Source organism: Pholcus phalangioides, unplaced genomic scaffold (genome assembly GCF_987345545.1).
Source record: "Pholcus phalangioides strain wild (caught in Gottingen) unplaced genomic scaffold, Ppha-v1.0 ptg000014l_1, whole genome shotgun sequence".
NCBI classification, from domain to species: domain Eukaryota; kingdom Metazoa; phylum Arthropoda; class Arachnida; order Araneae; family Pholcidae; genus Pholcus; species Pholcus phalangioides.
Genome location: NW_028301607.1, coordinates 8,274,814 through 8,301,676, shown reverse-complemented (window position 1 = coordinate 8,301,676; position 26,863 = coordinate 8,274,814). Strand labels below are relative to the sequence as shown.

The 26,863-nt window shown below is 39.2% G+C and overlaps 1 protein-coding gene and 1 non-coding gene across 2 annotated transcripts in view; one reads left to right on the top strand and one right to left on the bottom strand.

Annotated features, from left to right (window-relative positions):
* The window catches only part of LOC149078081 (UPF0764 protein C16orf89 homolog), a 32,755-nt gene extending 18,424 nt beyond the window's left edge, over nt 1–14,331 (bottom strand). The window contains exons 1-5 of the mRNA XM_089241675.1: nt 14,211–14,331; nt 13,358–13,507; nt 7,028–7,107; nt 4,971–5,040; nt 2,239–2,392 (exon numbers count right to left, since the gene is read on the bottom strand). Of these exons, the coding sequence (XP_089097801.1) occupies nt 2,239–2,392; nt 4,971–5,040; nt 7,028–7,107; nt 13,358–13,507; nt 14,211–14,259 (503 nt within the window). The 5' untranslated portion in view covers nt 14,260–14,331. The remainder of the gene's footprint in view (nt 1–2,238; nt 2,393–4,970; nt 5,041–7,027; nt 7,108–13,357; nt 13,508–14,210) is intronic.
* Nucleotides 6,391–6,464, top strand: TRNAS-GGA (transfer RNA serine (anticodon GGA)). Its single transcript has one exon. It is a non-coding gene; the product is annotated as a tRNA-Ser (tRNA).
* Nucleotides 14,332–26,863: the final 12,532 nt, after the last annotated feature.

The following is a 26,863-nucleotide window of genomic DNA, read 5'->3' as shown; positions in this document are numbered from 1 at the left end:
GTTTACGCCTGGCGATATTGTTGAGCGATAGACCTAAATTTATTGCCAAGTGGCTTTGTATTAGTACGTATTTGATATTTGATAGTCGTTCTCTGGTGCTAACGTAAACCTGGCGTCAGGGTGCCTACGACACTGAAGGATCGGAGGGGAAAACATTTTACATGGCCGCAAAATACCTAAGCCCGTTACTGTCAACTCTGTGTCATAAAAAAGCAGCAAATTTTTTTGTAACTTCCACGAAATATTTTACCTGCTATTTACAATGAAAATGCATTTTCGTGAAAATAGCACGTATGTTTACGAAGAATAGAAATGCTTTCTAAAAAAAAATTCCAATTTTCATTTTTTTTTTGCTTATAACATGGAGTTTTCAACCACTTTCTATGAAACTTGCAGAAAATTTTACTCTTTAGATCAGACACGCTGTAAAGAAATTCCAAATCTAGTACAAATCAAAACAATGTATAATTCAATTAGATATGAGCATTTTTTAAGTAAATAATGCATAAAGGATTTTTAATTATTCATGCACACAGGAAATATCTCTATTTTATTTTCTCATAATTTGATGCCAGATATACAAGGTGTGTGATCCCCTTGCCGCATTTCACTGGCAAACCGCAGATCCTAGAGCAGTGTTTCTGAATCGTCGGGCCCTGACATCAGCCATACCGAGCCGTGAATGGTTCTCCGATTCATTTTTACCCATTTCTGCCCCATTAACAGTGTATGACCGGGCGGCCTTCTACTCACATAAACGAAATCAATCGGACCGCGGGCTTCCAAAGGTTGAGAACCACTTTCCTAAAGGCATATACTTGCAATTAGGAAAAAGTATCCAAATAAGTTCTACACGTTATTTGGATACTTTTCTAATTGGAAGTACGCCTATTGGATCAACGGTTCGCCACTAAAATGCGACAAAGGGAGGAATTGAGTAATCACCCTGTTCATGTGTAGTGCAACTTATATAAAATTTCCAATTGAATGGCGTGAAAATTCAGAAAGATATTGGCGATACAGTGAGTAGTAAGTTAAGTTACTGGCTGAAAGTAGCTGGATGACAAAGGATTTGCCGCAAATCGATATTTCGATTATGTTCTGTCACTTCATTATTTCGAAAATATGACTCCCCCCCCCCCATTATTGCGCAAATGAGCGTAGACGTGCATCTGATGATGTATGAGAGAAGAGGGCCACAACTATTATAGAGGGTATCAGATGGGCCCGGTGTCCCGGGCGTTGGACAAGAAGGGACATTGAATTCACATTTTAACTGCTCATTCTACATTGATGAGTGCTAAATGAGTGCTTACCACGGATGACAAAGTATCTAGTTGTGGCAAGGGTCATCTTAGGAACATCATGGGCTTCGAACCAAGTGATTTTCTGAGGCCCTCCCTCGCAAATATACACTCTTACTCTTGAAAATTTCAACCAGATCTCATTTTTGTGAGGCTCCCTGGCCCATTAAGACGGCACTAGTTGTGGCTGTGTGGGAGAAGGGCTTGATCATAACACATGTGTATGATGCAAAAATGAAAAAAAAAAACAAAAAAAAACTGAGGGAAATAATCAAATGACAGAAAATAATAGAAGATACTGATTTGTGGAAAATCCCTTATCATCCAGCTACTTTTGGCAAGTAACTTCAATTACTGCTCACTGTATCGGCAACTATTTCTGAATTTTCACTCCATTGAACTCGAATTTTTATATAAGTCACACTATATATATGGCAACCAAATTATGAAATGAAATTGATATTTCCTGTGCATGAGTAATTAATAATGAGTGCATGAGTAATTAATAATGAGTGCATGAGTAATTAATAATGAGTGCATGAGTGCGCGAGAATTGTGATAAGAAAAAAAAACATGCGATGGAATGAATTGGATTTTTATAAGAAACATTTACCTAAATCTTCGTGAATGTACGAGCTATTTTGACGGAAGCCAATACCAGTATTAAAAATAACAGGTAAAATATTTTTGTGAAAGTTGCAAAACATTTTCAGTATTTTATGATACAGGGTTGATCAAAGACACTTTTCCTCTTTTTTAATTTTTTGTCGGTCCCCTAGAAACGTTCTTGGCACTGGAAAGTGAGTTAAGTATCACGGTTGACAGTGTGACGCTATAGCTCATTTGCTTAAAGCTTTCAGGTGTTCATGATAAAGTGGCTACTGATTTGAACTGGAAAAAAAAACCAGTTACTATATACTCGAATTGCAATCACTTGTAATTGAGCAGCTGAGAGAAACAGTAATCGGACATGTTCCACGACCAATTTATCTGGTTGCACGTCATGGGTGTTTCGATCAGACTCCTATTTAGGGACCGGAGAGGGTAATGCAGCTCCCATGACCCTGGTTTGATTGCACGTCCGAGTACTGTGGAGTAAAGACATTATCGTTAATACTGTATCAAACAATACTATAGCAGGGGTTGTCAAACTGGGAGGTGTCAGGCCAGTGAAAGCACGGGCCCAACTATGACAAGTAGACCAGGTACGAAGGAAGCCGATAAAGGCAAGGTAGGGGCAGAAACAAGGTTATCTTGAAGCATTGGCTCTCCTGGCCGCTGGCTGGGAGGGGGGGGGGGGGCGCTCAAGCAACACCCCGTATATACAGTGTATAAGATAGCAATCTATAGATAAATCTTATCTATGGGGGGAGGGTGTTGCTTCAAGTGCGGAGGGGGGGGAGTTGGGGAGCATGACCATGATAAGATTTGACACTGGTATTTTTGACCGACAACAAATTCAGCGCCACGCAATTAACCGACAGTACGTCACAAGTGAGTGAGTGACCGAGAGATTGGCCGAATGAGTTGGTGAATGAGGTAACGAATAAGCTGGTGAGTGATTGAGTGAGTGACCGTATAAGTGAGTCTCACTCACTGCTCATTCACTCAGTTGTTCACTCACTAGCTACCTGACTCATTTGATCTAGGTCTATCGTCGCTTACTGGTTCATTTACTTACTCACTCTGTCTCTTTGTCGATGAATTGCTTATCTGTAAATTTTCCTAGCGGTGCATTGCTTGGAGGATCATTTTGTCAGTGATGAATTATCCTTTCGGTGGATTGCGTGGTGGTGAATTTCCTGGGCACAATTATTATCGAGAATACGTATACGAAAATTCGTAGGCACTAGGCTAGGCTAGGCTAGGGCTGCTCAGAAGACAAAATTTGTCTGGGAGTATATGGTGCTGTTAAGATGGTTCTCGGATGAAATTCGAAAAAGTGCAAACTTACAAACGCCCCTATTTTGGAAGAAGGTAGGAAGAGACACCCTGTCTTCGGCGTGCCTAGTACTTTACCTGAGACTATAGCCACTAGATATTGCTCCTTATTCCAGTTGTCTTACTTCTCTCACACCCCAACTCCGGTCATATCGCCATACGACAATTTTCAACAAGTGGAATCGGGCGAGAAATGAAAGCGCCATCTATCGGTGGTCGCCAAAGGATCGCTAGGTAAAGTAACTTATTTTCGAATTTTCAATGTTCCTCTCCATGAATCGAACCCGTAGACCTTGACAGTAACCTTCGTGGTGGAAGACGAACACCTTACCACTACACCAATCTGGCGCTCCGGCGTCCCTACTGGGACCTTCATCTCCATGATAAAGTAAGCATATAAATTGATAGGCTGGTGCTTTTTTTTGTAGGTGCTCCCCCCCCCCCTCCCTCCCAGAAGACCACTGTTCAGACGGCCCTAGGAAGAGCTATCAAAAGTTTTTCGGGTTCACATGATCAATTGAAAATGTTCAAAACTAAGTGATGAGGAATTTTTTGTCGACACCGAGGGATGTGAGGCATAGGAGCTTCGGGGTGGGGGGGGGGGGCGCTACACCAAAAAGTTTGAAAACCCCTGTTTTAACATTTCAGAAATATTTTCAGAACAAATGAAAATTCAGAATTAAAGGGAAGGAAATAATACCAGCATTTATATCAGGGAAAATAATATAATTTACGAGGGAAATAATTTGAGAACCATTGAATGTGCCTACGATTATTTGGGAGCCCCCCTACCCTTCAGCACGCCTCTGTTCGTTTGGATCAAGAAAACCATTTGTGAAACCCTTACCTGACTCGTAATTCCTTCTTCAAAAGCCCCTGCAAACCATTGCGACAGTCTCTGCTGCTGTTTTCTTCGAAGAAAGAAAACAGAACTTTTGATTCAAAACAGACTGAGAATGAAACTTAAAGACAGACGCTCGTGAGGAAATCTTGCTGATTTTATAATCCATACACACTCGACCCATGACCCTGGTATCATTTGATGTCACCCACGACGACCTCTAACCTAATTTTGTAAGCAGCACATTTACAGATAATTTAAATCAGTGCTTCTCAACGTTTGCGACAGCCCGCGGCCCGGTTTCATTCATTTTTGTGAGTGGAAGGCCCCGTCAAACACACGATCAACGGAACATGAATGAGGGAAAATGAAATGGCTAATCACTCGCGGCACGGTATGTATGATGTCAGGGTCCGATACCGGGCCGCGGCCCGGCTGTTGAGAAACACTGATATAAATGACCAGCACAGTCCCCCCCCCCCCAAAAGCATTTTCCTGTAACAGAAATGTATTAATATATATATATTTTTAAATAATTCAAAATTAATATTTGTTAAAATTAATTGAATGTTTAAATTCTATAAAATATTTTGAAATATATTTGTGATCGTTTTTTTTTTTTGGGGGGGGGTGCCCCTCTACGCAATTAATGAGTGGCCCGCGGAACGCGAAAAATTTTTTATGTGGCCCTCGAGCGTAAAACGTTGAAGACCCCTATTATACACCTTTTCCTCGAGGTCGTTGCTCGGTGAAGTGATGCGGAAGTTAGTCACGTACATGCACCATGTGGAAGCAGTCGGTTGTATCTTCCCGGAAATAAATATCTTGAACATCCCTCTCCTTACATCCCGTGTGTTATATACTTAAAGTACATGATACTCTACCGGAAAATTTCTGTGGCTCCGCATCTTTGAGAATGTACCAGTACTTATTATAAGTATCTTCTGCGTTATCCTGCGAGGAAAAAAATAAAAAAAAATAAAAATTAACAATTAAAAATCGAAAATGGCTGATGAAGAGTATTCGTGAATAAATACCGGGTGTCTCGCCTGCTTCGAGCTGCCCACAGTTGCTACAGCCGAAAGAAATCTACGAAATTTTGGGAGCATTTTTAATGCCATGGGTTTAAAAACATACAAAAAAATTAGATGTCAAAATCCACCTCTAGATGCTAGATGGCGTTGCTAACGCGAACAGTAGCGCATGACATACTAATTTTCGTGTTTACGTGACTTTGCCTAGGAGTGGAATTTCCGCGCCGTGTCAATACCTTCTAGAGCAATACCTTCAATACCTGCTCTAGAAGGTATTGGCCGTGTGTAGCATGAAAATGCTGATTGGCTAAAAACCCGAAATTCAGGTTTTTTGACCAATCAGTGTTTTTACGCTGTACGCACTATAGAAACCTGCTTCTAGGAAAATCTAGCTTATGGCGGCAAGAAAGGAAGGCGGTCTCTCGTTATCCTCCATCTTTGATTTAAAAAAAACTGGTTTCGTCGCTCCAAGTAACGTCTAATCGTTTAAAATAGTCAGGATAGGGACCTGTGTGTGTGTGTGTGCGCGCGATTGGCTATAGTGGTGATACTAATGTCACACCCGGACTCAAAGGTAACGCTGAGTCAGGCCAAGACACCTTGAGCAAACGGGATCATGGGGGGGGGGGCAGTTTTCTATTCAATGCGACGTCTAATCGTTAAAAAAAGGTATAAAGGACAGTTATTGGCTGCAGTGCTAACTGATGCCGCCGTGCGCATTAATGATGAGTCGGCCTGGAGTTATCAAGTGACTATTAGTCAGGCTGGGGTTTCAAGAAGCCCTAACTCTGCCAATACAGCACCTCAGGAACCGGGTTGTTTTTCCTTCAGACAGCGAGACACTTGGTCAGCCAGGCAGGAATGCGATTCTACTTTTCGTTTCATGTTGAAGAAGCTGTTGAAGAAATTCGGCTTTCCCCTATGTTCTAGCGCCCAGAACGCAACCCATCTACCACCCTTCTCCCTGTTTTGATTTTAAAGTCATCAGTCACTTCTTCCCTAATACTCGATCACTGAATCCGAATCCCTGAAATTGTTAGCTCTGCTCAGGACCCTCTTAATGACATAATGCTCCAACACGAAGGTTTTTAACAACTAGCTGTTGCGAAGACATATTTCGGAAAGAGAGAAAATTCAACTGCCCCTGCGGGGAATCAGTTGTGAGCAGCAGCAGTCAGCATTTGTGAGCTTGGCCTGAGTCTGGTCCGGCCGTCCATGTACGGTCCCTTTCAGTGTACACGAGCTCCAAGGAAAGATTGAGAGATTCTGTGCCTCTGTAGTCTAGTGGTCTAGGGCGTTCACCCGGAAAGTGAAAGGACGTGGGTTCGATTCCCCGCGGGGGCAGTTGAATTTTCTCTCTTTCCGAAATATGTCTTCGCAACAGCCAGTTGTTAAAAACCTTCGTATGGTAGCGAAGAGTGACGTCATCCTTGTATAATGCTCCAACCCCGGACCGACGAATGCACTAGCACCTCCCACTACTGTGGGCACTAAAGCTACAACCAGATACATACTTCATCACTCATGTCACGCATGAATTTTGGCGCCCCGCAGTAGTGTTGAATGAGCAGTGCCAAAAGAATGGCTAGTGGATGGATTCAACTCCTGGTGTCAGTAGAACCATTTGCTCTTCCGTAGTTGCGATCCTGCCCTCTACGAGTTTGACGCAATTGATGGAAATGCTTCAAGACGCTCCTCATATACGTAGTTTAGTGGAATTTTGGTCAATAGTTCCGGATGTAGATAGCTCGAGGACAGATGAAATTTAATTATAGAAACCCTTACATTTTGATGAATCTGATCAATTATCAGCAAGAGTCGTTTCAGATATTAAAAGAACAGGCTTCGGTCTTATTCCGAAGCCCATGCACAGTTATTCCATAAAGTTTAGCAAAATAATACTTCACCCGTATTGCGTACAACTTGTCCTTCAGTCTTTGAGGCACATTATCCATGTTCATTTGGCTCTCGACAACTTTCAGCCTGTCTGATCAAGACACATAGTATATTGGCTCATTAAAATCATAATATGATCAGTATACAGGCTCACCATAATTAACGGAAAGGAATATAAATTGTATGGTTCATTTTAAAAATCAACAAAAATATGAAAAAAGATACAGCAGAGACCGGTAGTTGAATCTCTCTAAAAAAAATAATTATTAGAGCGAGAGAATAAAAAATTAAAATTTGTATACGGTCCCCCCAATATGAAAAATGGCAATTAGTAAATTTTGCGTTTTTCTCTATGAAACTCAGAGAAATTTGTTTCGTAAAATTTGGATCAAAATTCACCTTGATATTAGTTTTAACATAAATAATATTCAATATTCAAACATAACGGGGAATTGTTTGTGGGGAGGACTAACCATTACATGTAAAAGGGAATTACCACTTATCATACGTCAACAGATATGATTCCAACAATACGGAACTGTTCCTCATCAACACGAAAGAAGTGTGATCAGCTGGTTAAATTCAGAGTTCCCTAAAACATAGTTAAATTTTCGGAGAATGGCCACCGAGAACATCCGATTTAACCTCTGTCGACTTCTACTTTCGGGGAAACTTGAGACGAATGGTGCACAGCCTTCAGACGTCACAGATCTTCCCGACGGAATAGAAAGCGCCTGCCGTACTCTAACAAAGTACGAGCTAGAGCGAGATGAAAATCCTCTCACCCAAAGGCTGATGTTATTCATAGGGATTGACGGTGGGAATTTTAAACCTATTATGTGACCAATGTTACTTAACCCCTTTGCGATCAAGGACGTAACATTGTGTCCAAACGCGAGTGGAATAAATTTAAACAAGTTCTCTCTGTTTTCTTTCTCTCATAATCATCGCGAGGCGTTGTTGTAACGAATGTTGTAAATTATTTCTGTACTCCTAGTGATTTTTCCTTTCCTCATATAATGTATCCTTCCACTATTTACATATAAGAGCGAAACAGAACTAGGTAGGGGTGAGGGTGAAAAGACAAATCTACTTTTCTATTATACTGTTTTACTTCCACACATTTGTTTTTTTCCCTTCCTTTTCTTCTACTTTTTTTTCCGATCTCTTCCTTTTTCAAACGCGCGGTTAGGTTAAGATACAAGGTTACCATATTTATCGCCGATTCGTCAAATAGAGATGCTCCAAATTTCTTGCAAATGGCTTGTAAGCGAAGGGTTAATGAAATTTTTTTGGTATGCAATCAGTTTATTTGTGTGAACAATTAATCTCACCGAGTGGTTTTGTGATGTATAAATTCAACTGTATGGTTTTTTTTTTCCATACTTTATTATTCTATTTATTTCTGTGCTTTCATTCAGATATAAATGAATAATAATACAAATATTCACAGTATCCTTTTTAATTGTAAACTCAATCTTGTATGATGGTTGAAAAGACGAGATTTACTCTTTTTTAAATTTTTTTATATGGAATGCTCGTTCAGAATTTTTACAAACATGAATTTATTGATGTTTCCCCTCGAAGGCTAAATCGACTTTCAGCCAAAAATCACGAGTTTTGACTATCAATATCAAGACGAATTTTGATCCAAATCTTACGGTGTAAATTTCTTTGAGTTCCATAGAGAAGAGCGCAAAATTTCCTAATTGACATTTATTAGATTGGAGGCCGTATACATACATTAATTTTTGTATTTCCACCCAATGATGGTTTTTTGGAGTTGTGCAACTATCACCGACAAATTCCGTTCTCCTTGCTGATCATTTTTCATATTTTTGTTGAATTTTAAAATGAACCATAGAGTTTTTATGTTCCTTCCAGTCGATTGTGGTCAAATATGATGAAACAGCCTATATACGCACCAAGTAAATTTACAATGCAAAGAATGATAATAAAGGTCACTAAAATGGGCTCCAGGGGGCATGAGATATCTCATTTCAAATTCATTCATCCGCCCTCACCTCTTGCTAAAACAGCTTGGTGGGAAGAAAAAGTACGGATCGCCAACGGTGTGGGCTCTATGCAGAACATTTTAATTTTAGTGCATGTTCCCTCTCCTAAGGGGTGGAGGCACCGACACAAAAGTAACGATGAATAACGTGGAACCAGTGTATAAAAATACTCTCTATGACGATACACCTGACTATAACGCTATTTTCTGTGGTCCCGGTGGAATTCCTATTCAATAAGAATTAGCGGAAATGGTCAAACTGTCTGCAATTATAACCTGTGTGTGTTTATATACAACGATATTTTTTACATTCCTCTACAATATCGTTAAAGACAGGTTTTACTGTATATACAAAAGACAAGGATCTTGGCCCAAGAAAATCTCGACATGATCTAGGCAAAAGCCACAAAGCAATAAAACGGACTAGTCAGTAGGAACTTAATTGCAAAATAGCAATATATCCAGAGTTGGTGTTTGGTGAACAAGTCAGTAGGAACAATTCATTACAAGCGAAAAGATTCGCTTGTTCATTGTTCGGGATCAGTGTTCATTTTTTTTTTCTGTTTTCTTTTTCTTTTTTTATAGGTTCTTTTTCAGTTGGAAAAAATTATCGATGGCTTTTGTGTCAGTATAGTGGTACCATCTGTTGTAAAAACTGAGGAAAGTGGCGTTTTCAAAGATGCGAGCGCAGGCGTCTTCCTTTCTGAGTTTTTCAATCTGGTAACCTTATATATAGTGTTTTGCGGGAACTGTTAGCGCCGCCATCTATATTTCACATTGTGAGTGTAATGATTGAATATTCGTACCGTCGTAGGTCTGCCTGACAGAAAAATCTGCTCGCATTCCCTCCTTCTCGAAGTTGGGAACCACAATAAACCAACTTAAACCGACCACCAGTGCCGCCTGTGGGAATCAATACCCACACCACGTACACAATAATACGTCCGGCACGTAGTACAAAGCAGATATAGTATTTATATTTACAAAAAGATAAAAATATGATTTAAAAAAAGACAAGTAAATTTCAAAGAAGTCTTGAAAAAATGATAACATTATAATCTGGAACGAAGTTCGACCAGTTCACAAATTAGCCCATCAAAGCTCCAAGTGATGTTTCTTTTCATAAACTCTGACTTTTGGCCAAAACTTTGTCAATAAGCGATAGAAAGCCATTTCACTAACTGACCAGACTCCGACATCAACGATGGCATATACAATAAAAACCTCAGTAAGTCGTCACTCCGGTTAAGTCGTCATTTTAGTTAGGTCTCGTCTGGCCTCCATAGATAACAATGTTATTAAACACTCGGTTACTCGTCACTAATTTCGGTCAACTCACCTGTATGGAAAAGTTTGAGAGAGAGGAATGGATGATTTCTATGGTTTTTCCTTTGAAGAAAAAGCTTGATACAACACTATTATATGTTCGAAAGTGACCATAAAAGCCTTATATACCGAAACGAGGCGCCGAGGAAATTCATTTTTCGACTAAAAAGACAGAAGTTCTTGAAGGGGGAACTAACGCTTCGAGCTAGACATAATTCTTTCATGGGGGCTCTCAATAATGTAGGGTTTCAATTTTAACAAAATATATTTGTTGATAAACCAGATATATATATTTTTTCCAGTTGAGAAGGCTCTCTAATATCTGTTTTGCCCTGCCCAGGGATCCCTCAAGTCAAAATTTGGCCCTGTGTTCGAAATTACTTCATACAGTATTTGTACCATGAAAACTACTGATAAATAATTCAAATCACTGAAATTAAACGTATCATGCACATATAAAACTAATGTGCATTAAACTGTATTGTAGAGAAATGCTAACTATTCTAACATTTGCTCTGATTAGTGTAAATCAAAAACTACTGGTATAAATAGTAAATTTACTAGTGTATTTAACTATAATACGGTGAATTGAATGCTAAACGCGCTTAAAAAGTTCAAAAATTCGTTTTATGTCTTTTATTATCTATAAATTTTATTAATATTGTAGTTTCAATTCATATTTTGATAAATGGTGTATTATTTTAAACTTATAAACATTGAAACCTACGGCACTCCGTTTAAATCGTCACTCCGCTTAAACCGTCATAATTTCTGGATAACTTGAGTGACGACTTATCGAGGTTTTACTGTATTGTGTTCCTTTCAAATCGAGTGCAACTCCGGTCTTATCGCCATGGGCAACTACTGAGTGAGTTGTGCCGGAAGTGTGAGTGTGTCTATCTAATAGTCTGAATGAGAGTGTTGTGTCCCATTTTTCAGTGCTGCCAGCCATATTTCAAATTTTGAGTGAAGATATATACTGAATTGAATAAACCGTGTGAGACCAGACTCTGTCGCATTAAGGGTGCGATTATAGTGCACGCGTAATTCCGAGTCTGGAAACCCGCGTCGTCTCTGATTGGTTAAAAATCCGAATTTCAACTTTTTTAGCTTGGAATTCGGATTTTTTAACCAATCGGAGGTGACGCAGGTTTCATGAATCGGAAACACGCGTGCACTATAATCACACCCTTAGCGATGTAAGCTCAGTACCCGTAGTGTGCGGTCGTGCCGGAAAAAACCCCTGCCTTATAAGCAAGGGAACAGAAGAAAAGAAAAGCGAGAGAGAGAGAGAGAGAGAGAGAGAGAGAGAGAGAGAGAGAGAGAGAGATGATAATAATAATAAAACTACGAACAAAAATGACAGTAATACAAAATATTTGCTCAACTGGGTTTCACATGCTGTGCATCGGTTGAATCAGCAGGAGAAGGAAACCATTAAAATCTTCACTGAAACCTCACTAAAAAGCAATAAATTCCTCTACGACGATATTTTTTCAAATCTTGTTTGGAATTGCTTATAGTCTAACCTTAAACTACTCTCGGTACAACGATATCCTTTATTACGATAAGTCCCTCTATAACGATAATTTCTGAGGATTTTTCGAAACCGCTACAACGATATTTTTTATATCTCACTCAAAATTACCTTCAATGTATTTTTGAATACCTCACCAGTGTTTACTGTCCCGAGAGTGTTTAATAACATCGGTATTTTGCACGATCTACTCTTTGAAAGTGTTTATGAAGTTGTCATGAAGCTACTTTCTGTGTAGTACATGAAAGTGTTTATGAAGTTGTCATGAAGCCACTTTCTGTATAGTTCATGAAAGTGTTGTACGGGAAACAACGTTACAGGGTAAAACAACCAACTGAATTTTGGTATCATCAGCTAATCACAATATATGATTTTTCGCTGCTAATAAATACTACTATACCACACATGCACCTCATCCACATCCCTCTGCCTTCTAACGAACTTCTAACGAAATGGTACATGCTGGAATGTGCGTGTGCGTGTGGTGATGTGAACTTACGCATGTGAAGCTTGTTCGGTGTAGTGCCGCCATCTGTCACCAGTTTCTATAGCTATGAGTGAAGTGCAATGATTGAATGATTGTATCGTTGTAGGCCTGTTGCTCTCTGTGGCGAGACTTTATAATGGAGAGATCGACCAACACCACCTATAGCAGAAGGCCTCTGCGCGAAGCTCGTGACGTCACTGAAGAAGATCACATTACACCTATGCCATTGGATATACTGCAAAAAAAGTAAAGTTAGTGCATGCGTCGGCCAGCTATATCCAATAGCTATAGGGGAGATGACCTACAGTGACGTCATGAGCATTGTAATTCAATCATAACACATCATTCACGTGACCTCTGAAATATAAATGGAAGCACTGAAAAATCAAACACAACACTACATAAGCACTCAGACTGTTAGGTACACACACAGTTACACTTCCGGCACAACTCACAAGGTGGTAAATCGCCTATAGATGGTGATAGACCTGAGTTGTGTTCGGTTTGAAAGAAAGAAGACGTCACAAGCTTCGCGTGGTGGCATTCTGCTATAGATGGAGTTGGATCGGCTCGCATTTGCTCCTCGAAGTTAGTAAGGCAAATAAATACTTATACATGCATTCCATCGTCCTAATAACATCGCCAATTCAGAAGAGATGCCAACAACAGCAAAAAATAGGTGGCGACTGATGATAATGCTGCCTCTCGATATAACGCGCGACAATTCCTCTATAACGATATTTTTTATTAGTCCGTAGAGTATCGTTATATCAAGATTGCACTGTACGTAAAACCTTTCAGAACCCGGCGAGGATTAGTCTAACATGGTATTAGCAACGCGGGGGGGGGGGGCACGCAATATGGAGGAAGAAGCTGTGACGGATTCAATATCACTTATGTAGGAAAACCCCTAACCTGCAAATGGTCACCACATGTCAAGAGATCAGCATGAATTATGTGTATATAGAGATACTAACCAGCCAGGATAGTCAAGGAAACTATTCCATCCAAATTCGTTTCATTTATGTGCTCCGAGATGTACTGGACGGATCCCGACAGGGCATCTATCAAACGTCTGAGCGTGGACTCATCGCATTCCTGTGTCTTTGAGAAGTCCAACAATACAACTGATGAATAGGGCAAAGAAAAATCGTGTAAGATGAAACTTATCAGGCAGTATTATGGTGGAACAATTTCGGGCTGTTTGGCCGTTGTGAAAGAGTAAATATGCTTGCTTAACGTTTCGCCCACACGAGCGGCTCCCATCAACGTTTAAAAAGAAATACGATAAACATGTTGGGCCAACATTGTTGGGGTAAATCGAGAAGCTATCCATATTTAGAATAAGACAACCATACGTACATTTTATCGGCATTGTATAATATTTTATCATATACTAGGTTACCCGTCGCGCGTTGCTGCGATTTCAGAAGAAAGAAAATTCAAGGAAATGAAGAAAAGTGCGCATATGAAAATATACTACATGTCAGTGATCAACGCGGGAACCCCCGAGGGTCGGTATCAAGTAAACATCACTGTTTATCTGGTAGTGATGATCACGGACATCTTCAGGAGTCAATTTAATAGTAAACTACCCTCTAAGTGAGCATCCCGGAAATCGCCAGAAATCGCCATGCGGCTATATTCAGCAGTCAGTGATTTAGTGAGCACCCACTGACAACTTCAGACGTCCGTCGATTACCGTGTGAAAGAAACGAGAAGCAAGCTCATTAACTCATTTATGACCTTCAAACAGACCGAGAAAGCTCTTTCACCATAAACGCCTAAAAGCTCTCAAATCTAAAAACACAGAATCGCATAGAAGCTTACCGATCATCAAGACGGAAGAAAAACTTTTTAGTAAGATCATCCTGATCATAATGCAGTCACTCTAAAAGTCATCGCCGAAAAGGAAAAAAAAACTCTGGAACTCATAAATTTTATATACAAAGCCTCAAAATACGCAAGCGGCCTTCATTCAAGTTTGCACAGGAGGTGCCTCAGACTATATTTATTCTTGCCTGTGCAACGAAAGATTTCGGTCACTTAGATATGACCCTATGTATGTAGAAAGTAGAAAATAATCTCTGCATAAGAAGCCTGGTCAAATAATAACGCGGAAAAAATGAATGGAATAAAGTAAGTTATATATGAACTTTGAGACAATGTCCAAGAATCTGTTCGGAAACATTTTATTTACATGTCTACTTCGAGCAATGATGATTATAAATTCGTCTAATTATGATTATTTATGCGTCTATAAAATATAATCTGCTTCATGGGGGATATAAAGGAAATGCCAGAAATCCGTCCCTCTCTCTAATTTGCATGTACAGAGCTGCTCGCGAAAGTGCCGGGAACCATTCCAGAATCATTCAGTTGACTCCGTATCCTAACCTAACCTAACCGCACGTTAGAAAAAGGGAAGGAAAAAATAAATAATAAAAGAGTAAGAGACACAGAGTATATAAAACAGCGGTTCTCAACCGGTGCTCCGCGGACCCCTAAGGGCTCCTTGTGCACTTCCCTGGGGCTCCGCGGCCACTTGAGGGTAATAAAATAAATCAATAAACTTGATAAACAAACAAAAAAAAAAGAGGCCTAAAAGGTACCGCGATATAAATAATATACATAAAAGGGCTCCTCGAGTTAAACAGGGCTCCGCCATAGAAATTATACACTGAGAAGGGCTCCGCGAGTCAGAAAAGGTTGAGAACCGCTGGTATAAAAGATAAGGTGAAGAATGTAGGTACAAAAAAAAAGTTAAATTCCTTTCAACCTCACCCCCTACCTATTCTATTTCACTCTTATAAGAAAGATACATCATATGTGAGGAAAAAAATCATATCAGGGGTATATTTAGGGGATCATATCATAGGGGATCATTTTTATCATATCAGGGGTATTTTCAAAGACCGGTTGGAATCAGTAGGGGTGGTAAGTCAATGGGAAGAATTTAGTACGAAGCTGTCCTCTGTTTTGCACGACGTCATACCCTTTGTTCGAAAAAAGCGTGTTTGTACATCACACCCTCTATGGTTCACGGATAGCGTGCGGAACCTTTATCTTGAAAAGAAAAGAGTATTCAGAGAGTATAAAAGTGGACGAGGTGACCTATCATTGTTTACTGATAAAAGAAGACTGTTGAAGAAAGCGATAAGGGATAGTAAAAAGGAAGTTGAATCTAGGTTGGCAGATAACATTGGCTCTGACCCAAAATCATTTTTTCGATACGTCAATAATGGATGTAAGGGGACAGTTGGCCCCCTCTCGATAGGAGGCTCAAAAGTAGAGAGCAATGTAGGCATGTGTAGTGCTTTCAATGACTTTTTCGCGTCGGTTTTTAATGGAGATAATGATATTCGATATACGGGTGTTGCATGGGGTAATAAAACACTCAACGATATTCAAGTGGAAGACGTGGAGGTCCTAAATCTTCTAAGAAATGTATGTGCAAGCAAAGCACCAGGACCAGATGATATCTATCCCAGGGTTCTCAGGGAAGGTGCTAATGAATTGTTGGGGCCAGTCGCACAGATATACAGGAGTAGTGTTGCTGAGGGTATCGTCCCGAGAGATTGGAAACTGGCTAACGTTGTTCCGATATTTAAGAAGGGTAGTAGAGAAGTGGTGTCTAATTATCGTCCAGTGAGTTTGACGAGCTCCCTCTCGAAAATTTTGGAAATTATCATCAAAAGGCAGTTTGTGAAGTGGATAGACGAGAATAATGTATTGTCGGATAATCAGCATGGGTTCAGGAAGGGGAAGTCATGTGTAACTAACCTCCTTTGCTTCTATGATTACGTGACTAAAGCTTTGGGTAAGAGCAAAAATGTCGACGTTGTTTACCTTGATTTCCAGAAGGCATTCGATCGGGTCCAACATGGCAAACTCTTGAAGCGTTTACACGAGATTGGAATAGGGGGCAACTTGCTGAATTGGATAGAATCGTGGTTAAGAGATAGGTCGCAACGAGTTATGGTGAACGGGGAATTCTCTGGTTGGACAGACGTCACAAGTGGAGTTCCTCAGGGAAGTGTCCTTGGCCCCATACTTTTTTCACTTTTTATCGACAAACTCGATCAGGGTATCGATGGGATTACTAGCAAATTCGCAGATGATGTGAAGCTAATGGGGGTAATCGGAAATGAAAGCGATAGGGAGTTGCTCCAGACCAACTTAAACAAGATTGCAGCATGGGCAAATGAATGGAGCATGACGTTTAGCGTAGATAAGTGCATGGTCGCTCATTTTGGTTCGAACAACCCACGGTTCTCTTACGAGTTGAATGGTGTCACTACACTATCCCGGATGCAACTAGAGTCACCGATTTGGGAATTCTCAGACGAGCGACTTAAGTTTTCTGAACATTGTTCAGCGGTTGTCAAAAAATCGAATAGAATGCTTGGTCTCATTTTCAAAAAGGTCTCTTCGCGTTCTCCTAAAGTCATTCTTCCGCTTTTTCGAGGCTTAGTTCGTCCTGGACTGGAGTATGCTGTAAGGTTTTGGAGACCATACCTACAGAGGGACATAGACTTGGTTGAAAGGGTGCAGAGAAGAGCTACGCGTGTCCTTATTGGCACACAGGGCTTGAGTTATGAAGAAAGACTTCATTTTTTGAATATGTTTACATTGGATGAACGCAGGTGTCGAGGAGATATGATCGAAGTGTTCAAAATTTTCAATGGGATGGATAGGATGGACCACGAACTTTTAGTACACCGCCAATCGACTGCTTTTACAAGGGGACACCAGTATCGATTGGTGAGGGACAATGCAAGGCTATGGTGTCGCAGGGAATTTTTCTCTAATAGGGTTGTTAATAAATGGAATAGCTTACCCCCGGAGGTAGTAAATTGTAACACAATTGACACGTTTAAAAAGAAATACGATAAACATGTTGGGGTAAATCGAGAAGCTATCCATTCTTAGAATAAGACAACCATAAGTATTCTTTATGGGCATTGTATAATATTTTATCATGTGTATATATTGTTTGTAATTTGTGTTAATTGCATTTTTAATTGGGTTGCTGTATTTTTGAAACATATGACATCCATATTTTTATGGGCATCTTTTTATCAGCCACCTCGTTGGGCATTTTGCCTGTTGTGGCGTTGTATTTGTATTTGTATATACAAAAAAATAAAAATAAAATTGCAAGGTTTCAACAAAGCTTCGGGATGATCGGGAGGGTGAGGAAAGAAGGCAGAGCGAGCTTGTTTGAATTCATTCCACTGGCGTTTGGACGCAATATTACGCCCTTTGATCGTAAAGTGGTTAATTTTTAAAAGTAGTTTTTTTGCTATAACTTGTTACAGTGCGAAATATCAACTTTGAACGGTTGTATTTGCACCTTACGGAAAGTTGTTTTTTTTTATCAGTTAGCGAGAGAGATTGATAATTATACAGTAGATCGCTACTTGAATATTGCGTTGCATGGTCATCATAGTCCTGTAGTCGTTTAGTCAGGAGCAGTCATAATTTTTGCTATAGCTGAATTCCTAAATCCGTCTTTACCTCTGTGTATCAAACTCATCATTGATTATTTGATCATTTTTTGTCGCACCACGGTCATTTTCTGTACACGAGGGCTAATTTTAGACCGGGAAATACAATTTATTGCCGATTCCGAACGGCAGTCTTGTTTTTATACTCATCGAGAGGTTGCTGCGCTAACCCCTGTATGGGGACTCCCTGCGGTAGCAATTTTTCCTGCGGTCACGTCACCGTTTCTGTTGTACCCCTCTGAGAAAGACGAACCGGGTATCGAACTCGCGACACCTCTAAACATCCTTTAGTACTTTATGCGAATATCTTATCGACCTGGGCTACCGCGCTCAGAGAAATTCATCATGTATATATATTTTTGTGATGTATATATATTTGCCCGATTACTTAGATTCATTTTGATTGATGCATGATCAATTGTGGCCTTTTTTATATACTGTGTTTAACGCTTCCATGTCTTATTCATGGGGGAAGAAAAGTTAATGTTGTGTATTTATATAACTATAATAAAGTAATAAATATATGCAAATATATAAATATGTTGTATTTCTACGTGTAAATAAACGTTCCCTGATGTACTCTCCCATGTTTTCGGATTCCTGGAATGTGTTTGAGAACGGTAGTGTAAATATAGGTCATTCTGTCTGCTGGTCACGCATGGGCGGTGATACGGGGGGGGGGCGTCCCCCCAGCATCAAAGGTGGATCAAAGACTGATCTAATGTACATATGTATATATATGAATTGAAATCACATCATCATCGTGCCCCCCCCCCTCCCAGACCATCTCCGCCTATGGGTCACGCTGTCTGTGCGTGGGAGTATATAGAGGAAACCCATATATACTCGTACTAGTTGAGGTTTGTCTTTTGCAAAGGGTGGCAGCAACTCTCATCTGCTCTCACCAATTTAAATAAATTCTCATTTTTCTTGATGTTATAGAATTGCTGCTCACCCTACGTGTCATCATCTTATTAATTCAAATACTACGCATTAAATACCACAAATATGAATGTATATATATTATATTATTATTATAACTAATATAGCTAATAAATATGAGCAACTAAAATAAATGCGTAGATAATAACAGGAAAAGGGGGACGGAATTAGGACACCTCTGATGAAAATCAAAAATTTTTAATTATTTATTTATTTATTCTTGGTTAGAAAAAATCTATTTAGTAGAATCACACTTACAGCACTATTAGGGATAGAGCTGAGTTACTCAAAAATCAATTTTAACTCTAAACAAACTTCCAGAATTAATGATTTTTCTTGGGGGGGGGGGGGATATGGGCACTTTCTCCTTAATGAACAATAAACACGCATTCTATTTTTTTCCCGACTATCACTAGGTAAGCACATCTATAGTTTTAAAGAAGTCCCTGGCATCGAGGGTAATTTGTAAAAACTGTTTTCTTAATGATATTGAATCCTCCGCAAGTACACCCTACAAATGCATAAGAGGCTTACGTATTCTAAAAAAAAAAAAAATGCGTGAAAGTTTGCGTACCAATATTTATCTATAGAAAACTTTCGCACACCTATTGAAATGCACAGAAGGTTTGCTTAACAATACGGGTGGGGTGTCCGGTTCTATTGGTGGTGTCCGGTAACTTTGCCGTAAACTAACTATAACTATTCGGACACATTTTTACAAAAAAAAAATATTAACATGTAGGCTACAATTTTCGTACAAAACACCTTCTAGTGGCGAATGTTGGAAGTTCTAGTGGTCGGCTGAAGTTGGTTTTCTGTGGTTCCCAACTTCAAGGCGCAAATGCGAGCCGATCTCCCCGTTAAAAAGTCTCGCCACAGAGAGCAACAGTCCTACAACGATAAATCATTCAATCATAACACTCATAGTTAGAGAAACTGGTGGCAGAGGGCAGCACTACACATAGCAAGCATTACAGAGAAACAAAAAAAAGCTTCACGTCAGGTTTCACTACACGTACACGCACATTCCCGCATGTACCGGTTCGTTGGATGTTCCGCGAGGGGGGGGGGGCGGGGTGCGTCTGTGGTGTAGCAGTAGTAGGTAGGGCCTCCAAAAAATGACTCGGGGATCCATGATGTTCTTAAGCCAGCCACCTCATTGGGCAATTTGCCTGTTGTGGCGTTGTATTTGTATTATACGCAGGAAAATACGGTACCAATTCGTTGTATTATAACTTTCTTTTTTTTTCTTCCTCCAGATTTCTTTCTAAAATCCCTTCATTAATATATTCCAAAAATTTCGTGGTTGTGGCTGCAGAGAGCTCACATGAAAACACGCTTAATTTATAGACACTGGAATTTAATCCAGAATATTGTTAAAGAAAATCTTTTTCATTGTTCTGCCATGTATGTGCAGATTGCAGATTTTATGTGACCATGTGCTGCCACGTTTTCAGATTTGACCAATGGGAAACTTCGTCCACGGTTTCATATTGGTATTAGAAAAGACTTTGGAATCTTTGAATCTGTCAGAAAATTTTGACTTTATGAAATGAAAGAATTCATTTTCAATTATAATCGAAATGTTAAACTAATTTATCAAACTACGCACAGCGCTTTTTGTTTTGTTTTATATGTTCTTGTATGAGTTACATTTGAAAATTTATATGCGGATTTATATATTGATTGAGACAAAAATGTGCAGTCAATTCGCGATAAGTCGAACTCTGATAACTCGAATATCTGTTTAAGTCGAAGTTTTCACTCGGCCCCAGAACTTTTTCCGTATCTTAGTGTTAAAAATAAAAAACTTTCCTTAACTCATCGTTTTCTTCCTATAAGTCGAAGTTTTCGGGCATGAGAAAAAATTTTGAAATATAGCATTTAGCAAAATATAATTTAGCATTTTACAACAGAATTTGGCATCTAACAATAGAATTTAGCATTTAGCACCTAGCGATAGAATTTAGTAGATCCATTTTCCCGCTTGCAAAAACTGAATGACTCTCACGGAAAAGGGACAAAATACAATAAATAAGTAACAATAAAGAATTTTCCCCTGAAGAAAATGAAAATGTCCTGATGACAGTAAATATATCAAATCAATATAATAAATGTAATGCGGAGGCGAGTCGTCCCATAGTGGATTCACCTGTTTGCATTTTTTCCTACAGGTTTTGGAAAAATGTCTACCCTTCAAAAGGTTAACTGAGCTATTTAGCACATTTTCTACACACAGAATTCTACTAAAAATTTACTAAAAATAATTCGAAGAAAAATCTTATTCAATCAAGTATCCCAAATGTGCTTCTATGAGAAAACACAAGAAAATTTGTAAATTAATATTTGTTCTGAATCCAAAGACAAAATTTATTTACTGTTTCTGCACTAGAGATATTTGTCGAAAGAAGAACAAGGAATCCAAACTTGTGCTGGGGGATTCGACTAAATAAAAGAAAGTCAATTAGAAAAATGTTGATGAAGAGTGAAAAAGATCCTTAACAAAAAAGAGAAGGAACCTAATTCTTATCAGAAATCAGCTTTTCTGGAGATAGGTTGAACTTTTTAGACGTGTGAGAAGGGAGGCGTGTTAAAAGATGAATTATAAGCATTGTGAATAACAAAGAGTTAAATAGCATTTCGACACTGAAAAGTATTGTATTTACCAGCGCTTATTTATCCACTCGAGAACTTTCCTTTCAAAATTATTTTGATGTGTTAAAATTTACGAAAGTGAAAAAAACACTGTCATAAGTCATAACAAATCTGTCATAAAAAATGCCGCCCTTGTAATCATGCCACCCTAGACGGCCGCCTCGTCACCTCATGCCTGGCGCCGGCCCTGTATATATTAATCACACTAATAAGATAAAATGTAAATGTGTATACGGGGTGATTATAAAAAAAACTATCCCGACATATGGGCCCCTAACTATCATACCATTCACAGAAACTGAATGAAATTTTAGCATAAGGTATTTTGAGGTATGCGCTCAAGAATGATATGGAAAACAACAGCGTCACTCTAACAGTTACGGTTACAGTGAGAAAATATCAAATGGCAACACCAAGTTTTTTGTATTGGAATACGATCTCCATGCTGAAAAACACTAAATACCGTTGGAATGGCACCTGCAGCACGAAAATCCCCGGAGCTAGGCAAGGAAAAAGGACTTTGCCGTGCACCAGAGCATTAATGTTCGTTTCATTCGTCACACCGTTTCTTCGGCTGAGATCCCAGCCTGATTAGTCCTCCACAAGGTCATGTGGAAACACAATAAAATGCTTTATTTTATGCTGCTTCTCTGTCCTTATTGGTTGTCCTCACTTTTAGCCTATCTACCGCCGGTGATTTTCATGCTACAGTTGCCGTTCGAACGCTATTTAGGGTTTTTCACAATGGAGAACACATTCCAATACAAAAAACTTGGTGTTGCCATTTGATATTTTCTCACTGTAACCGTAACTGTTAGAGTGACACTGTTGTTTTCCATATCATTCTTGAGCGCATACATCAAAATACCTTATGCCAAAATTTCATTCAGTTTCTGTGATTGGTATGATAGTTAGGGGCCCATATGCCGGGATAGTTTTTTTATAATCACCCTGTATATAACTTGCTATTAACTATTACTTCTACTGCTAAACCAGACATGCACTTCGTCCATATTCCTCTGCGGAACTTCTAACGAATTGGTACATGTTGGCATAGGCATACGCAGAATTTTCTCGAGGGGAGATTTTCAGATTTTTTTCCCTGCAAAATAACACTATAATCTTATCTCGGGGGGGGGGGGGGGGGGGCTCGTGTACGCCAATGCATGTTGGAATGTGTGTGTATGTATAGTGAACCTTCTGTGAAATTTGTTTCTGCGTAATGCTTGTTATGTGTACTGCTGCCATCTGCAATCGATTTTTAAACTACGAGTTTTTTCTCAACGCATAGTGAGTGAAGTGTAATGAATGAAAAATTGTAACGTTATATATAGGCATTTGCTATTAGCTAAAGAATTATGTCATCTTACATTAGAAAAAAAAGAAAGTATAAAATCAATTTTATATAAAACCCTAACCATAAGTAAACTAGTTTTTGAAAAAAGTAACGAAATTGCCACTTGGCTAACAGATAATAGGCCATTCTTATAGACCTGCTAGAAGGACAACCTAGTCCCTTGGGGTCACAGAGTGAATATTCCTAATTTATGTTTACTTTTACTGTATTTTTGTTCTGTGTTACTGTTTTTGTTCTTTGTACTAATTTGTCAAAAAAAAAAAAAAAAAAAAAACCTTTAACCTTTCGAATTTTTTTGACGTAATGTCACGTCGAAAGTTGTACGTATTGAGCGAATTAACCACTTTACGATCAAAGGACGTAATATTGCGTCCAAACGCGCCAGTGGAATAAATTCAAGCAAGTTCTTTGTTTTTTTCCTCTCTCTTCATCATCGCGAAACTTTGTTGTTGTAATCCTATGGAAACAAAGTCAGTTTCTTTTTCATCATCATCCATAGCACATCAGTCCTACGACGGATTCGTTGAGCAGCCGCCACACATCTCTGTCTTGGGCTTTGTTCATTAGTTGGTACATGATGTGGCATTTACTAGCCTTCTCCCTTCAATCCTGCATTCCATCACGTCTCACTGCAATCCGTCTGTATTTAATCTTTCCCAGAATTTTGTGATTTTCTCCATCCTGTGTTGATTTTAAATTTTTAATATCCAGCTTATGCGCCTCCAGCACCATATCGCCAGTGCTTCAAATCGTTTCGCGTCTCTCTTGTTTATGGTCTAAGTCTTTGATTAGTACAGTGCAATACATGGCCGTAGCGGGTAGGGGAGAGCAGACCCCCAAGCCCCCCCCCCCCGAAATATGAGAAAATGACAGGAGAAGATGGCCAAATCTATTGTTCTATCACTTCGGTCCTGCCCTGAACGAAATTTCTGGCTACGATAGATAGATAACACACATATACCAATAACCATGCGTTTTCTTAGTTTAATTGGTAAGTTTTTGGTCGTAAACAATCTTTGTTTAGCAAGGCGATTCTAGATCTTATGTCGTTGCTGCAGTAGCCATCTTTCGTGATCAAGTTCCCAAGTACGTAAACGATGTTACTTGTTGACCTTTAATTTTTGTTATTAAGCGATGAGCTATCTTGCCTATTGCATACATGCCAACCTTGTAAACAAGCCTCTCCGTAGTGGCAATGCTCATCTCCGGAAAAAAAAGTGCCCCCCCCCACTCCCCCGAAAACAATCTTTTTTTTATTCAAAAATCAATTTTCTTCAACTTTAAAAAAAAATTATGAATCTGACATTCTATATTCATCTGCCGCCTGGTAGTCCAGGGGTTAGGGAACTAGCTTCTGACTGCGCAGGTCTGGGTTCGGGCATGGATGTCTACTAACACTAACGAATTCCCTGGACAGATCGTAACGATCTCTTGGGAATGCGTGATCATCACATAGAAAAAATATCGAACAGGCAGTAATACCTGGAACTACCCGGGTTTTCTTCATATAATGGAAGCATTAAAAAAGTGACACACTATTATTTAGGAACCAAGGTTACAAAAGTCACTGCTGCTATCTCAATGCAAACCGGAAATTTTTGTCAATTGGTTTTGATTTATTTTAATTTGCTATTTATTCTTTGGAGATGCGGTCTTACGCCATTTTGTACTTGATAGGATAATGGAATTCAAAGAAATCTTGAACAGCATAAGTTTCTAAAAAAAAAACGAATTTCTGTAGATTTTCAGGATTCGCCGTAGTTTCGCATTTTACGGTACAATTCCGTAGTAGTTGGCAAGTTATTCTATTGACACAAATTGTTTTCATCCCATACTTTTAGACCTTGCGGTTAATCCTCGAGAGTAGTTTCATGAAAAGACATCCTGCCGATAGAGAAAAAAGGTCACCTGCAAACTGTTTTCACTATCCGCCCCCTTCGGATACCAGCATTGTATTCATCAAAAGCCTTGTTTAAAATTAGTTTAGTTAAGGCATTAAATAACCCTGGTGATAGTAGGCATCCTTGTCGGACGGCGCGACAGATGCGAGCTGGTTTGGTATCGCCGCCTTCTAATCGTCTTTTGTCTTGCATATATAGACCATGAATTGGGTTTAATAATCTTCCCGGGCATCCGATTTTTTTGTAGTACTTCGAAGTTTGTTTTGCCTCAGTTTATTTCTATACTCCTATTAGTAATCGATGTATCCTTCCACTATATACATATCAGAGCAAAAGAGAACAGGCAGGGTGAAAAGAGAAATCTACTTACCGCGCGCGCGTACCTCTGCTCCCTTATCTATTATACTGTTCCTTTTCCTAAGGTGCGATTACGTTAGGTTACTTAGGTTTATCGCTGATTCGTCGAATTGAGATCCTCGTAATTTCTTGCCAATACCTTGTAAGCGATACAGGCTAAATAAATGTCTATAAAAACATATGCTCCAAGAAAACCCACCAAAAAAATGCCGAATTTAATGTATCTGGTATCACTACTGTTATACAACCAGATCTGTGGATAGCGTCCCTGAATGTTTAATTTACACTTAGCGACACTATATGGAAGCTCACAATTTTAAACTGAATATTTAGAATGGAACAATCTTATAATTTGTTTCAGTAAAACACTCCTTCCATCCAGTTTTTATGCATAAATCTGTTCTGTTTAAGAAAAGTTATGAATATTAAATAAAAGTTGTATTTTGTGGTCAGTCAGCATGCAGTTGCCACTGTGGTGGTTGAGTGACAGACTTGCAAGAACCTGGGTTCAAACCTCGCCGCAACAATAGTGGTGGTCAGCTAAAGATAGTTTTCTGTAGTTCCCAACTTCGAGGCACAAATGCGAGCCAATCTCCCCGTTAAAAAGTCTTATCACAGAGAGCAACAGGCCCACACAACAGTACTAATATTCAAACATCACACTTTACTCAGAATTTGTAATATACGATAAATTGGCACAGTGCTCAATTTAAAAAAAAAAAAGTCAACATGCAGTTGTGTTATCATGATTTACATATTTTTTTTTAACATCACAAATACAAGTGTTCAATCTTCACGACTCAGTGGCACAAATACGACATGAATTATCACTTCATGAAAGTTTCACTGGTGTACAATACATTCACCAATAACACATATATGAAAACTTCCATTCATTACATGAATTTTCTTTCACTGCCATTGTTATGGGATTTCAAGGTGTTTGGGCCACCATGCAAAAGCTCATACACTCAGTGCTTTGCCAAACGAATGATGACCGGTCTTCAACAATAATGACTCCCAAAAATACTCATGCAGGTGAAACATTCGTTTCACTGACTATGGTCAAACAGCCCTTGAAATCATTCAAATCATAGCACATTTACTACTACTAAACCACACATGAACCTACCGTATATACTCGTACATAAGCCGACCCCCTACTTCAGGACCACCGAAACCGCAATAAATTGAAAACCCATGTATAAGCCGACCCCAAAAAATCCGTGCATTTCAGAGAAAAAAATTCGTATATTCCCATGCAAAATGAATAGCTTACGGAAATTTACAACAGAAAACGATTCAAACCGTTTCTTCTGAGTCTCCAAGCTCATCGTGATCCATCAGATCATCATAGAAAGTGTGGCATCGCCCCTATGATGGGTACGCTGTCATAACCATTGTCACTTTCAAAGAGGATATCATCTTCAGTTCCGTCCATCGCATTGCTGATGCAACACTTTTTGAAGGATCGGATGATAATTTCGGAGGAAACAGAATTCCACGCCTCATGTACCCATTGGCACACTAGGCCAATGTCAGGTTTCTTCAAGGCCCCACTTTTTGTAGTTTTTTTATCATCGGAACTCATCCATTCGATTCACAAATCACTCAAATAGTCTTTGAAAGGCTTGTTGATGCTTACATAAGGCTTTACAATCTTCGTTAGCTCACCTGGTATCAAAGTCAATGATGTTTTCGATTTCTTTGCCTCGTCTTTGACATTTTCGGGGGTTTGAACGTATCCCATACCAATAATGC